Below are 15,070 nucleotides of genomic sequence, written 5' to 3' on the forward strand. Positions count from 1 at the left end.
GTCAGGATCTAGTATATAGTAAGAGGCTAAGAGCAGTGCATATTATGCATATGGAGTCAAACTTGACTCTTGATCGTCGAAAAGGGACTTCTCCGCTTTATTATAGTCGAAACAACATATATTAGTATTTTTTTGCAAACAATGTAAATTTTCATTTTGAACATTTAGCTAATATATATATATATATATATATATATATATATATATAGGATTTCAAATTTAACCATATCGGATACAAGATGTATTATATAATGTTCTTAATTAGATAAATCTTTTAGAATTTACAAGTATATATTCAAAATTACGAGATTAAAACACGTGTATATTTTTGGATATAGATATGGTGATTTTTATTATTACACAAACACATGTCATTTATGATATATTGTGTAAACGAAGTGAAAGAACGAATAATTAATTAAGTTATCCATTGCAAAATTTTAAAATCAGTAGTAGAAAGTAAAAACATAAAATTAAATATACTGTAATGTTTAAAATTAAGTATATTAACTGAGAAAGGAGATAATCCGAGATAAAAAAAAAATATAGTCCAAGGAAATCGTGTTAAGGCAAGGATTAAAGTAGAATAAGAAAACGAAATCTCAACAGAATCTGCCCTTTTTGGCACTCAACAAATTAAAAAGAGTTATCGTTTCAAAATGAATGAATATTATTCAGTACAGGTCACGACGTCATGTTACGTACAACAAAAACCTTCTCAATAACAGCCCATTCAGAGGCGATCGTTGTACTATTAAATTATCGGGATTTAGCGATCGTGCATCGGTGCATGTCATTTCATTATATTCCAAACTTTCTCATTATATTCATTAATTATCATCTCTATATATATGATGAGACTCATATTTGACGGCCCATTCGCAGCCCATATATGATGATATTTGTACATTTTTAAGAAAAGAAACCACTGGCTCTACAATGTAACAACAAAATATAGTAAAATGATCATTAATTAGTAGTATTACGTATATACGTAGTTTTCATTAATACAACAAATCCATGTCCGTTATTGTCAATATTAATCAAAGTATCACACCACAAAACATATACATATATGATAATATAAATCAATCTCTCTTAGGCCTGCAGGATTCATCACTTGAAAGTCGGGTTAGCACGAGCAATGGTGGAAGAGGATCTGAGCTTCATCTTTGCCTTCTTTATGTACTCAGAGAACTGATCTGATGATCTCCCACTACTTCCTACGTGAGAGATCGGGACATGGTGATGATGATCATGACGTGTCTGATCTGTCTCACTTGTCTCCCACGCATCCTCCTTCATCATATCACCGACATTCGTCATCGCCCTTATCTTGAGCTTCGCTTTCTTTATATAGTCGGTGAACCTCTCGTCCGTTTTGATACTAGTCTCCACTCGAGCGATCACCGGTTTCATCTTTGTAATGGGTTTGGCTGCCTGAGTCGGTGTCTCTGCAAATTTGACGCGAACAGCCTCTGCTGGTGAAGGTTTGGTGGAGATGCGGCGAACGGTTCGGACAGGACTAGTCACTGCTCTGAAGAACTTCTCGCACACTCTGTTTTCTTGCTTCTTCTTGCTACTACTCTCTGATGAGTTCTTTGCCATCGATGTCAGCTTGGGAAGTACGTACTAAATGTGATCTGTGCAGAGAAGATAGTGACATTAACGAGCTCTTTATAATGCAAAATCTATGATTTTCGACAGAAGAAATTAATTAAGGGACAACTTGTTGAAAAGAGGAAAGCTGGAAACTTTTACAAGTTTTTCAAAAAAGGAAGAGTGCTGTTAGAAAGGGATCGGATTCTGATTCCACTCTCTGTTTCTTTCTTTCTTCTTCATTGTTTTTGTCCTTTTTTTTTGTTTTGGATTGTCCCTGTCAGGATTTAATTAAGAATTATGCATGCATCAGCTTTCAGGAGGAGATTATATATAATCTTCCAATACATAAGCACTAATTAAACATGATATTAAATACAGTAGATTCTCAAAATTAGGCCACCTTCCATTAGCTTTTGCTAACTTATTTCAATCCACTGGTATGCTTTTCTCATTATTCTTTCCCTGCGATTAGCATGAATTGTTTTTTTTTTTGGCTACTAAGAAATCCACATTATTTCAACTAATATTTATTTATCACTTTACCAATCAGAGAGAAACTATCTATCTATTATTACTAGAAATAGGCCCGTGCGATGCGCGGGTTTATATATTAGAAAATAGTATATGAGTTTGTGTAAAAATAATTATCAATTTAAGATTTTTTTAATGTTTTTATTTATGTGGTTGATGATGAGACCGGTTGATGATACGTGTATTTTTCTAATTGTTTCTAAATTGTAATTGTGCTTAAATTCATATTATTAGATATTATTGTTGTTTTTTACTTTCATCGTGACTAATATCATTGATTTGATTTTTTTTTTTAAATTTCTATGTTATCTCGATTGTTGTAATTAATTATAAAATTAAATTTATTGTGATTTATTCTCTTATATATATATCAGATACTTTATCTTTTTAATTATTTTCATTGTGTGTTTTCATAGCACCTAATTTTTTTTTTTCAACCACATTGACTATTTCTTCTTTCACATTTTTAATATACCAAATGTTGTTGGAAATCTATGGATATTATCATCCATTTCTGATATCTATATGCATATTTTTATTTTAACAACTCTTCATTTTAGATTTTTGCTTATTTTGATTTTTATTTTGTTGCAGCTGTTTCTAGTATGGTAATCTTGTTAATCTTGAAGTACTCGAGTTTGGAGATGAATCATGTAGAAAAGAACATCAAAAGTGAAGATTAACACCAAAAAGAACATCAAACTTCCAATGAATACATTTTTTCTTCTAATCTCCAACGCTACTGAATTTTACTAATATACAATGAATTTTTCTAAATTTTTAATTGGTAACATAAATTTTGTACTTTACTACTAACAAATATATTTAGAAATTATAAATAAATATTCTATTTTAAAAATAAATTACTACTTATTCTAAGTAAAATGAAATTATCTTACTTTATATTTAACCAGTATCTTTTCATATTTTAAATATTTTTATCGGTAACAGAATTTTCGACTTTAACACTATTTTTAAAAAAATTTAAAAATTTATTTTTCTTTAAAAGTAAATCCTTTCTTATTTTGTGTAAAATTGAAATGTGTACTTGTATATTTATCTTATTTTTTATCACATAGTTTTGTGTGTTGTATTATATTACTTTTTATTTATATTAAATCCTGTTATTGTTTATGAAAAAATATTTTCTTTTATTAAAAGACGATGATATAAAAGTTATATATGAATTAATTTTTTTTTAATGTTTCTTGTTTAAAAAAATAAATTATGTGGAACTTGTATAAGGTAATATATATAGTTTATATTTTGTTATAAACCAAAATGATTTAAGTGGTAATTTATTACTTGAGAAAATATATATTTTTTAGATTTTATTGATTAATTTTCGTTTTTTAATTTTGTCAAAAATAAGGAAAGATCCTGACGTGTATGCTGATGTGTCACTGATGTGGACACCCTAAGAAGAGAGAAAACTCTCCTATTATATATATAGATTAGTCACATTCTTTCAAAAGGAAAATCTAAACTATGTATTAGTCACATGCTTTATTTGTAAAATTTAGCATCTGTCAATGGTTGATAGTATGCTTTACAATGGAAATCATTCATGTCGTATTTCTTCGGATCTGTTACACTTTGACATGAACTTATATCATCATATATATATCTATATCTATATATACATTTTTGAATGACTTTTAGCAAATAAATCCTGGAGTTGGACCTTATTTACGGATGAATGCCATTGGCATTAATTATTTAAATTTGAAAAATATTACTTAAAGATATTACCAATACGATTTCGAGAATCATAAATTCATATCTTCCTTAATTTTCTGAGTCATTAATGTGATAATCTTTAGGAAATATTTCTCTGTAAAAAAAAAAATCCACATTAATGAAGGCATTAAAATCGACACTAACAATTAAATTATTTAGATGATCAATTATTTTAAGATTCTTATATCTTATTTGATATATTTTTTTTAATATCTCATTCTTTAATTACTACGTTTAGAATTTATTGGTTGTTACCTATTTTTTGGTGAAATTTATTGGTTGTTACTTAATAAGTAATTATGGTGCGTTTATTTTAGTTAATATCTAATTTAAAGGATTTGTTTTCTTTTATTATTAATAAATGAATAACATGTATAGAATAATAAGTAAATACATGTATATATATCTTATGGGAACCATTTAAAAGAAATTTTTAAATTGACTTGAATTATATAGCTTTTAAATAAAAGTATTATTAAAAAGAAAAATAACTAAATAATGTTTAATTTCACGGGACGGATAATATGATGGGACGGGTTTGGGTTGATATTTATAAAAGATCGTATACCACGGGTGAAATCCTAAAATTAACAATCAAAATAATCTATCAAACAAATTACATTTTGATTTTTTTAAGAAAATATAGCCCCGCGGTGTACCGCGGGTTAAAATCTAGTATATATATTACTAATTATTTGAGTCAGTCAGTAGTCAATGGATTTTCCACTAGGGTTTAGATTTTATAAGTTGAGGGGGCTTAACTATTGTTTCCAAAATCTAAAGGATTTGAGTGTTATTTCTAAACATTGTTAGGCATGGTTGTAATTTCGTAACATGTAGAGGGGTGGCGTTGCAATAATAAAGAAAGATAGGATGCTGCTATAAAAGGTAAAATCAAGTCCCAACTCGAACCCTCCTCCTCCTCCTCCTCCTAGTTGACACAAAACCCCAGGCGGTTACGTTTCATCGCTTTAATTTTCCATGGATTCTCGGTCGATTTCTTTCAAGAAACGAAAGATAAGGTTCGCCTCTCTCATCTCCAGCTTTTCCCCAGTTATTTTCTTCACCTTCTGGGCATTCGCGAATTGGCTTTGATAAATTAGTGTTAGGGTGTGTAAAATTGAGTTTGATATTTTAGCAGGCACAGATGCGTAGCGTGCTACAAGATGTTCAATAGACGCGAACACCTCGTTGAGCACATGAAGATTGCCTACCACTCACTTCACCAGCCTCGTTGTGGGGTTTGCCTTAAGCACTGTAAATCCTTCGAATCTGTGAGGGAACACCTTAACGGTATGCTTGTATTTATTTGTATTTTGTTTTCCACATCATGGTGGTTGTTTGATTCCGTCTCTCCAATCTATTTCAGTTCCAGACCATCTTTTCAAAGGAAACTGCAAAGCCATTTTCTCTAAACGAGGCTGTACTCTTTGTCTTCAAGTCTTTGAGGAGGCCATTGCTCTCGCCGACCATAAAAACAAGTGTCAGCTCTCCCCACCTCGTCCTCTTGTAAGTTCTGTGACTCGCTTCTTGGGAATTCTGTGTCAAATTGGATAATGTGGGACTATATATATGCCTCCGAGTGTATTGTTTTCCCCTTAATGATTAGTGCTTTATTCATATCAGGGAACGTCTACCCAAAGAAATCCTTCTAGGTCTCATACTGGTTCACGTCTCAAGGCAGTGGCACTTGACTGTGAAATGGTTGGTGGTGGTGATGACGGCACTATTGATCAGTGCGCATCGGTTTGCCTGGTTGACGAAGACGAGAATGTCATCCTCTCCACTCACGTTCGACCACTACTCCCTGTCACAGATTACAGGTTCTGCTTGTGGACATTTGTGCTTGTTTTGTTTAATAATTCTTCCTTTTAAATCTCACCCGCCTCATGTTCAGGCACGAGGTAACTGGATTGAGTGAGGAAGATTTGAAGGATGGTATGCCACTTGAGGATGTACGAGCGAGAGTTGTTTCGATCCTATGCGGTGGACATAATGATGGGGCTGGGAGGCTTCTTCTTGTTGGTCATGACCTTAGGCATGATATGAGTTGCTTGAATCTTGAATACCCTAGCAATTTGTTGAGGTAACTGACCCGTTTCATAGATGGTTGTAGTCTGGGTGTTTATTTGCTTGAAATCTTTCTTTTCCTGCCTCACACTAATATAATTGCTATGCTTCACCTCAGAGACACTGCAAAATATGTGCCGTTGATGAAGACAAATCTTGTAAGCCAATCGCTGAGGTACCTCACAAAGTCGTATCTCGGGTAAGTTATCCTTGCTCCATTTCTTGACATTGGATTCTGAAAACTTGGGATAGAAACTGGTTTGGTTTGTATGTGCAGATACAAGATCCAAAGCGGGAAGCACGAGCCGTACGAGGACTGTGTATCTGCGATGAGACTATACAAGAGAATGCGGGATCAAGAGCATGGGTGTAGTGGAAAGGGAGAAGGGAATGGTCTGAACTCGTGGAAACAGAGCGATCTAGAGAAGATGAAGGCGGAAGAGCTGTACCAAAACTCAACGTCAGAGTACCGGTGCTGGTGCCTTGACCGACTCAGCAATCCATGAAATGAAATCCCACGAAAGCCTTATCTCCTCCTCCCTTAAAGTCTCTTTTTGTTTGATGTGAGGATGATTGTTAAGAGCTTTTCCCGTTAGTTTTTGGAGAATCAAATATGATATGGCTTCCTTGAAAACGACTCTCCCGCTCCTAGTTAAAAAACTTAAAATCTGTATCTTGTTATTATATTCTTCTTCAAATACTGTAGGTAATAACTTTATTGTATTCACTCACAAACATTAAAAATTGAAAAATTGACATTTCTCTCTAGAAATTTTGTTGACATTTCTCTCTGGAATATAAAGCCGAAAGGAAAATGAAATTTATGTGAGAAGAAGAAGTCCAGGAGCTTAGTAGTCCCCCCGTCCAAATGGCCGTGGCTCCGTCGGATTTCCAACCGACTCTCTGGGATTCGGTTACGTCGCTGATTAGGTCAACCCAGGAGAAGAACGTCGATCCGCTTCAGTGGGCTCTTCAGCTTCGCTTGACCCTCGCGTCTGCTGGAATCTCCCTTCCCTCTCCGGACCTCGCTCAATTCCTCGTCACCCACATCTTCTGGGAAAATCACTCTCCTCTTTCATGGAAGCTTCTCGAAAAAGCTATATCCGTCAATATCGTCCCTCCCCTACTTGTCCTCGCCCTTCTCTCCCCAAGGTAACAACAACAACTCCTGGATTCATCTTTTTTTTTTTTTTTTTATTAAATCATTCACTCTTAGTCTTTGGATTATCACACTGGGTACTATTGCTTTTGAGTCGTCTACTAATTGCTCTTCTATACTTAAAGTTGGTACTTGCAAAATCTTTGGGTTTGGTTCTGGAGCCATCTATCATTTATGCCACTTCTTGATATATTTCCCTCAAACAGTCTGTATATCACTTTCTTTTGTTATCACCTTTAGAACACTACAGTCTAACAACCATCTTACTGTTTTTCTTCTTTGTTTTGTCCATCCTTTTAATTCTTTTTGGTTCCTAATTTTAGGGTAATCCCAAACAGAAAGCTTCACCCCGCTGCCTATAGGCTCTATATGGAACTCCTCAAGAGACATGCATTCTCATTCATGCCTCAAATCAGAGCACCAGGATATCACAAGTGAGTTCCTTATCTCAGTTAATCTTGTTGTTTTGTCCATGTGGTTCGTTTTTCTTTTTGGCAGTGCAATAAGATATGAATGTAAAGGTTTTTACATGAGTAATCATAATGCTAAATTTGATCTCTCTTCTCCTAGGTTGTAAAATGCATACTAATTTGTTACAAATGAACAGAACAATGAATTCCATCGATGATATCCTCCATCTTTCTGAAACCTTTGGTGTCCAAGATCAAGAACCGGGAAGTATTCTCCTTGCATTTGTCTTCTCCATTATCTGGCAGCTAGTTGATGCATCCCTAGACGAGGAAGGGCTTTTGGAACTCACATCTAATAAGAGGTCTAAATGGCCAAGCAGGCCACATGACATGGAAATAGATGGGCTGGAAAATTCTGTCAAGAGAAATGAAAACCATGATGCACTTGAGAAAGCAAACACTGAAATCGCTATCGAGCTAATCCAAGACTTTTTGCAGAATAAAGTCACATCGAGGATTCTTCACTTGGCAAGTCAAAACATGTAAGACCTTTTAACTAGCACCTCTTATTTCTCTGTTAGCTGTCTGATTTGTATCATTGTGGACACTGCTGGCCCCATGAGCTTGATTTCTTGCAAATGAATTAAATTGTAACAACTTCTTCAGATTTTTCTCAATCAAGCCCTCTAAGTTTCCTTTCTCTTCAGGCCAACTCACTGGGAAGATTTCAGTCAGCGCTTTAGAGTGCTGGCAACCAAATCAGTGACAGTTAGGAAGTCAAAATATATTAATCCAGAAGCCCTAACACAGCTGGCATATCATACACAAAAATTTCTTGAAAGGGAGAGCAGGACCATCCCTCGAGGAGAATTTCATGCGATTGTCTCCTCTGGTTCTAAGCTAGCATTGAATAGTGACTCTGCACTTTGGTTGCCCATTGATCTTTTCTTCGAAGACATAATGGATGGGACACAAGCTGCAGCAGCCAGCGCTGTTGAAAATCTAACTGGTTAGTAGATTTATCTCTATTGTCTTTCTTGCATTTCTCCTCTCATAAACACCTACATATTTTATTATTATGGGCTTTATTTTGAACATAAACGAACAATTGCAGGTCTTGTAAAAGCATTGCAGGCAGCTAACAGTACAACATGGCATGATGCCTTTCTAGCTCTATGGTTAGCAGCCTTACGCCTTGTGCAAAGGGTAGGTATCTATTCTGACAATACTAAGAATTTTAAGCTCTTAGAGGTAGGGTAGGTTGTTCTGGTCTTGGTGCTTTTAGGAGAATCTATGTCTGCGTTATTGCTTTATCATTCATATGATGGAAATATTATCTGAAGTAAGTACTAACATGTGTGAGGCACCAACTTCTGTTGCACATATAAACTTATGCATGATTTATAGTTAGAAGGTCATATAATGAGAACGTCGTGTCGTATGAAGTATTTTAAATTTCTGACTCACATACTCCTTAAAGATTACTGACGAATATATGTTGTAATTTGAAGGAAAGAGATCCAATCGAGGGTCCTGTGCCCCGCACCGACACTTTTCTTTGTGTATTACTATCTGTCACTCCACTTGCAGTTGCCAATATTATTGAAGAAGAAGAAAGTCAGTGGATTGATCAAACTTCATCTAGCCCAAGCAACCAGTGTAAAGAGAAAAAAGGAAAATGTCGACAAGGATTAGTCAATAGCTTACAACAACTTGGTGATTATGAAAGCTTGCTGACACCACCTCGTTCTGTACAGTCCGTTGCCAATCAAGCTGCTGCTAAAGCAGTTCTTTTCATCTCCGGCATTACAAATGGTAATGGTTCCTATGAAAATACAAGCATGAGCGAATCTCCAAGTGGCTGCTGTAAGTAAACTTGCCATTTACTTACTTATTGCTCTTTCAATGATAAACTGAGCCAGCATTCTGGCTTTGAATTTTTACCAATAGTGCGGTTTTCCTTGTTTACTCTAAAGATGTTTGCTGTTGTGGGTGTGTATCTGCTGTTGTTTTATTTGTGGTTGTGACGGCTTAAGGTTCTTCATTGGAGTTGTTTGTTAGTGTTCTCTCTAGTGCCATGCTTGTTGGCTTGTTCTTCCTAGTCATTTTAAACTATTAACTGTGTATTTGAATGAGGTTTTGTAATTGTGATATGTGTTGGCACAGCTGGTAACATGCGCCATCTGATAGTGGAAGCTTGTATCTCCAGAAATCTGTTGGACACATCTGCATATCTCTGGCCAGGCTTTGTAATTGGGGGAACCAATCAAGTTCCTGAAGGTATCGCTGGTAATATTTCTTGTTGGTCTCTAGCGATGAAGGGTTCTCCTCTAACACCGTCATTGACAAATTCACTAATCACAACTCCAGCTTCTAGGTATGTTACATCTATGATCGATCTCTGTTTATATTTCTCTTTAGGTCATTAGTTCAAACGGGGCATTGGTAGGAAAAAAAGACCATATTTCTAGTTGCATGTTTTAAATACCATTTTCAATTACTAGAGCCTGTTTTTTAGTTGACTATTGTCTATTTCCAAGACTCTGTAAGTGGAGTTCCTGTTTTTTAACCTTCTCAGCTTTAAGGCAACTGAATTAAGCTCATTAATATGATGGAAGCTTAGCAGAGATTGAAAAGATGTACGAGGTTGCAACTACTGGTTCAGAAGATGAGAAGATAGCCGCAGCTTCTATTCTCTGTGGAGCATCTCTATTTCGTGGTTGGAGCATACAGGTATGTGTGGCACTTAGATTCTACTTCCGTGATCTGCTTTTTCTAGAAAGTTTTATTGCTCCCATTGCTCCACCTCAGATCTTCTTTCTGCAGCCTCCTCATCTCTTATGTTTTAACCCCATCTCTGATTGATGTCAGGAGCATGTTATTATCTTCATTGTAACTTTACTCTCACCTCCGGCTCCAGCTGATCTTTCTGGGAGTTATAGCCATCTAATCAGTTCTGCGCCGTTTCTTAATGTTCTTCTTGTCGGGATATCACCCATAGATTGTGTTCATATTTTCTCATTGCATGGGGTGGTAGGTTTTCTTTTTCCTCTTCAACTTTTGTTATTTGACAATTAACGAAGAATGTGCTGTTTTCAATGGATTAGTATTTATGCTTCTTTTGCCAGGTCCCGTTACTTGCTGGTGCTTTAATGCCAATATGTGAAGCGTTTGGCTCTGGCATTCCGAACATTACGTGGACTCTCCCGACTGGCGAAGTAATCTCCTCTCATGCTGTTTTCTCCACTGCATTTACACTTCTTCTAAGGCTATGGAGATTTGATCACCCACCACTAGATTACGTCTTGGGAGACGTTCCGCCGGTGGGCCCTCAACCAAGCCCCGAGTATCTTTTGTTAGTAAGAAATTGCCGTCTGGAATGTTTTGGAAAGTCCCCAAAGGATCGCATGGCACGTCGAAGATTTTCGAAAGTGATAAATATCTCTGTGGATCCTATCTTCATGGATTCATTCCCCAGACTGAAACAGTGGTACCGGCAGCATCAGGAATGTATGGCTTCAATTCTCTCTGAACTAAAGACAGGAAGCCCAGTACATCATATTGTTGATTCTCTCCTTAGCATGATGTTCAAGAAGGCAAATAAAGGTGGTAGTCAGTCACTGACTCCATCTTCAGGGAGCAGTAGTTTATCTACTTCTGGGGTGGACGACTCGTCTGATCAACTCAAGTTACCTGCATGGGATATCTTGGAAGCGGCCCCGTTTGTGCTTGATGCTGCTCTTACTGCATGTGCTCATGGATCACTCTCTCCCCGGGAACTAGCAACAGGTTTGTCCATTCCCCTGAAAATATAGAAAGTGATACCTTCTTAATGACGAGGGGATACTTACCTACATCTGACGATCATAAGCTATTTTATTGTCTTACTGTCTGGATGCATCGTAAACGCTACTTCAAAAGGTAGCTAGTAGTTGGGTGGGCGTGATCTTAATCTGCCCCTTGATTTGTTTCAGGTCTTAAAATCTTGGCTGATTTTCTGCCGGCAACACTAGGAACCATGGTTAGCTACTTTTCTTCAGAAGTAACACGAGGTCTGTGGAAGCCCGTTTCCATGAACGGAACTGACTGGCCTAGTCCTGCTGCAAATTTAGCAAGCGTTGAGCAACAGATAGAAAAGATCTTAGCTGCTACTGGCGTTGACGTCCCAAGGCTTCCAGCAGGTAATGCTTTTCTCCTCTCAGTAAAGTGGATATTCTCAGATTCTAGGGGTTTTGTCATGAAAGGTTATAACCTTAGATGCAGTCATGGCAGTCTCGGACAACATGTCCCTGGAGGGTCTTGCTTAGACCTGTAAACAATTGTGATATCTATAAAACTGAAACTGCGGAGAAAGTGTAAAAAAACTTGCTGGAAGAAATGAATACAATGATTACGCTGAAAAAACTCTCACTGCTTAAACACGTCTGTCTTTGCAGATGGAATCTCTGCGGCCACACTTCCCTTGCCTCTCGCTGCACTAGTCAGCCTCACTATAACCTACAAGCTTGACAAAGCAACAGAGCGCTTCCTTGTACTTGTCGGACCGGCCTTAGACTCCCTTGCTGCCGCTTGCCCCTGGCCCTGCATGCCGATTGTGACATCGCTGTGGACCCAGAAAGTGAAGCGCTGGAGCGACTTTCTTATCTTTTCAGCCTCCAGAACTGTGTTCCACCACAACAGAGATGCTGTTATTCAGCTCCTCAGAAGCTGCTTCACTTGCACTCTTGGTCTAACACCTACCTCCCAACTCTGCAGCTATGGGGGAGTGGGTGCACTCCTTGGCCATGGCTTTGGCTCCCGTTACTCTGGAGGAATTTCCACAGCTGCCCCAGGAATCTTGTACATAAAAGTGCACAGATCGATCAGAGATGTCATGTTCCTGACAGAAGAAATCCTCTCCCTTCTGATGTTCTCTGTGAAGAGCATTGCCACCAGGGAGCTACCAGCAGGGCAAGCAGAGAAATTGAAGAAAACGAAAGATGGGTCGAGGTACGGGATTGGGCAGGTTTCACTTTCTTTGGCAATGAGACGTGTCAAGCTGGCAGCTTCCCTGGGAGCCTCTCTGGTGTGGATCTCTGGTGGCCTGAACCTGGTTCAGGCTCTGATCAAGGAGACATTACCGTCTTGGTTCATATCGGTTCACGGAGAAGAAGATGAGTTGGGAGGTATGATTCCGATGCTAAGAGGGTATGCTTTAGCCTACTTTGCAATCCTGAGCAGTGCATTTGCTTGGGGAGTGGACTCCTCATCTCCTGCCTCAAAACGTCGGCCAAGGGTTCTGTGGCTGCATTTGGAGTTTATGGTGAGTGCCTTGGAAGGGAAGATATCACTGGGCTGTGATTGGGCTACATGGCAAGCATACGTGACAGGCTTTGTGAGCCTGATGGTGCAATGCACGCCGGCTTGGGTGCTAGAGGTGGATGTAGAAGTAATAAAGAGACTGAGCAAAAGTCTGAGGCAGTGGAACGAGCAAGACTTGGCTCTCGCTCTGCTTTGTGCCGGCGGTCTGGGGACGATGGGTGCAGCTACTGAACTCATTGTGGAGACTTGCCATCAACATTAGCTTTACGTCTTTCAACTTTCTTTTCTCGACTAATCTAAACTGTGATTTTATTCCTCAGATTAGCTCTGTCTATATTATATATTTATATTTTAGAGTAACTGGTGACCATTAGAATATCAAGAAGCCAAAACATTTTCAGATATTTCTTTGAGACATTTTATCTACTACTAGGCTACGCCACGGGGTTTAATTTGTGAAATTCGAAACTAGGGGGACTAAATGTGGTAGAAGAATAGAGATAGTCCGAATTTACTCAGGAGATGATTACATACAGCAGACGAAGACAAATAAGCTTTGAAGCTCGACTATGGCGGCGACGTCGTTGGTTCTAACGTGCGCATCCCCTCTATTCAGCTCTCGGCTTGTTTCTGCTACGAAGACGCTGACTACGGAGTTCCCGATTTCTACAGGTCAGTTTCTCGGGGGTCTAAATTCTCCTGCCGATTTCTCAGCTAAATTCCGAAGAAGATGCTCGGGAAAAGATGAAGTGCTTCTACAAGGAATGCCACCGGAGTATTACGATGATGTCCGTCTCCTCATCCATTTGTTTCTCTGTGTATTATTAGCCTGATTTTTTCTAAGTCGGTAGGGCTTTTTTTTTTTTTATACCAGGAATGGCAAGCTCAACAGAGAGAGAAGACCAAAGAACTGCGGCGGATGCAGCGGGAGGAAGAAGAAGAAGAGGAGAGAAAGATTGAAGAATACCGTGAAATTGGCATGAGGTTGAAGGAATTCCCTGAGCAAGACTTAAGGAAAGCCAGAAAGCTCGTCTCCAGCTTCATCAGAGCTGCCGAGGAAGTCGAAGAGGTTAAATCAAAAGTCCCCTTATACAAGAATTTTAACTCAAGTCCTATTATTTATTATAAGAGAATTTCTGTAGAGAATTGAAGAAGCAGCCGAGAAAGGACAACTTGACGAGCTTGTCCTCATGATCATATGGAACCGGCTTGACCTTGCTCGCCGCGATGTAACATTTTTTCCTTGTGATTTTCATGATGAAATGTTCCCTTTGATTCTGTGGTCTTCACTCCTGTGTTACTTTCAGGATGAGAAGGACGCCATAAGAAGTCTTGATCTTTTGTATAGAAGAGTCGAGGTAATTGTTTCTCTTGATTGTTTTCTATGCTATAAGATCTTCAAACTTACTCCATTTTTCAAGGAAGATAATCAAATCGTATTAGAGAGGCTAAGGTGAAAGTGAATCCTTATATCCAGACAGAGATCTTAAAACGGCAAGCAAGTCCTGCAATGAATCTGCTGAATGATCTTCTAAACATGCATGATGGCTTTGAAGACGATGCTTGGCTCAAGGACTGCAGAAAACGCATGGCGGAGACCTTCCCCCGAGAAGACCCCTTCAGCATTCTAATGCCTCCGGGATTCGACATTGATATGGTGTGTCCTTTGTTCTTTTTTTTTATGGAGAAAAAGCCTTTGAACAAAAAGAATCAATGCTGTGTGTTTTTAGCATCAAGGACAGTTGCGACCGCCCATTGAGACTGAGACAGACAACACCCTTCTGAGAGTAGACTTTGTAAGAGAAGTGGATGCATTGCTACAGGAAGTGAGGATAGAGGAAGACGCTGAAACTGGTAGCAAAGGGGAAGAGCTTGATCCTGAAGCTATAGCACTTAAGTTTAAGCAGCAGGAGAAGCAACGAACCATCCGCCAAGTTGAAGCCATTCTTGATTTGGCCCTCAACTTGAAGTGGTAGGGAGGTAACAAGAACATCAATCTATATGCCATAATAATTTTTTATAGATAGACCTTGGATTTTAGATTGATTCAGGCGTTTTTGTTTAGAAATGAATGAATCAAATAATAGGTTTGTGGGGAACACGAAATTGCTTCAAGAATTTTGGCCAAAAATTCCAAATCAAAATGTTGGTGACTAATCTCTTTGCTTCATAGTCTCTCCACCACAATCCACAATCCACAATCCACAATCCACAATCCACAATCATCTCTTCCTCTTTCAAAAACGTACCTCGTAAA

General features: G+C 38.0%; 4 protein-coding genes across 5 annotated transcripts; 3 read left to right on the plus strand and 1 right to left on the minus strand.

Annotated features, from left to right (window-relative positions):
• Nucleotides 1-953: 953 nt before the first annotated feature.
• LOC9318215 lies at nt 954-2,067 on the minus strand. The gene is given in 2 exon segments (XM_021028771.1): nt 954-1,629; nt 1,631-2,067. Coding segments are annotated over 2 exon segments (549 nt in total). The 5' UTR covers nt 1,667-2,067; the 3' UTR covers nt 954-1,116.
• Nucleotides 2,068-4,757: 2,690 nt separating this feature from the next.
• Nucleotides 4,758-6,577, plus strand: LOC9318216 (apoptosis-enhancing nuclease). 2 transcript variants are annotated; one of them, XM_021027998.1, is made up of 7 exons: nt 4,758-4,895; nt 5,015-5,166; nt 5,243-5,382; nt 5,500-5,696; nt 5,771-5,959; nt 6,062-6,142; nt 6,221-6,577. In XM_021027998.1, exons 1-7 carry the CDS (start codon nt 4,855-4,857, stop codon nt 6,447-6,449), a joined length of 1,029 nt encoding a protein of 342 aa, XP_020883657.1. In that variant the 5' UTR covers nt 4,758-4,854; the 3' UTR covers nt 6,450-6,577. The 2 variants fall into 2 exon arrangements, with proteins under 2 accessions (XP_020883657.1, XP_020883656.1); XM_021027997.1 differs by having other exon boundaries at nt 4,759-4,895; nt 5,012-5,166.
• Nucleotides 6,578-6,611: 34 nt separating this feature from the next.
• LOC9316410 (mediator of RNA polymerase II transcription subunit 33B) lies at nt 6,612-13,191 on the plus strand. Its single transcript, XM_021027996.1, has 12 exons — nt 6,612-7,095; nt 7,426-7,536; nt 7,710-8,054; nt 8,220-8,521; nt 8,627-8,718; nt 9,024-9,378; nt 9,679-9,889; nt 10,131-10,245; nt 10,384-10,545; nt 10,641-11,301; nt 11,487-11,693; nt 11,949-13,191. Exons 1-12 carry the CDS (start codon nt 6,812-6,814, stop codon nt 13,073-13,075), a joined length of 3,972 nt encoding a protein of 1,323 aa, XP_020883655.1. The 5' UTR covers nt 6,612-6,811; the 3' UTR covers nt 13,076-13,191.
• Nucleotides 13,192-13,268: 77 nt separating this feature from the next.
• On the plus strand, nt 13,269-14,970 carry LOC9316411 (protein PALE CRESS, chloroplastic). Its single transcript, XM_021027999.1, has 6 exons — nt 13,269-13,601; nt 13,688-13,882; nt 13,956-14,042; nt 14,121-14,171; nt 14,291-14,470; nt 14,544-14,970. Exons 1-6 carry the CDS (start codon nt 13,383-13,385, stop codon nt 14,787-14,789), a joined length of 978 nt encoding a protein of 325 aa, XP_020883658.1. The 5' UTR covers nt 13,269-13,382; the 3' UTR covers nt 14,790-14,970.
• The last annotated feature ends 100 nt before the right edge of the window (nt 14,971-15,070 follow it).

Source organism: Arabidopsis lyrata, assembly GCF_000004255.2.
Source record: "Arabidopsis lyrata subsp. lyrata unplaced genomic scaffold ARALYscaffold_4, whole genome shotgun sequence".
Taxonomy (NCBI): Eukaryota; Viridiplantae; Streptophyta; class Magnoliopsida; order Brassicales; family Brassicaceae; genus Arabidopsis; species Arabidopsis lyrata.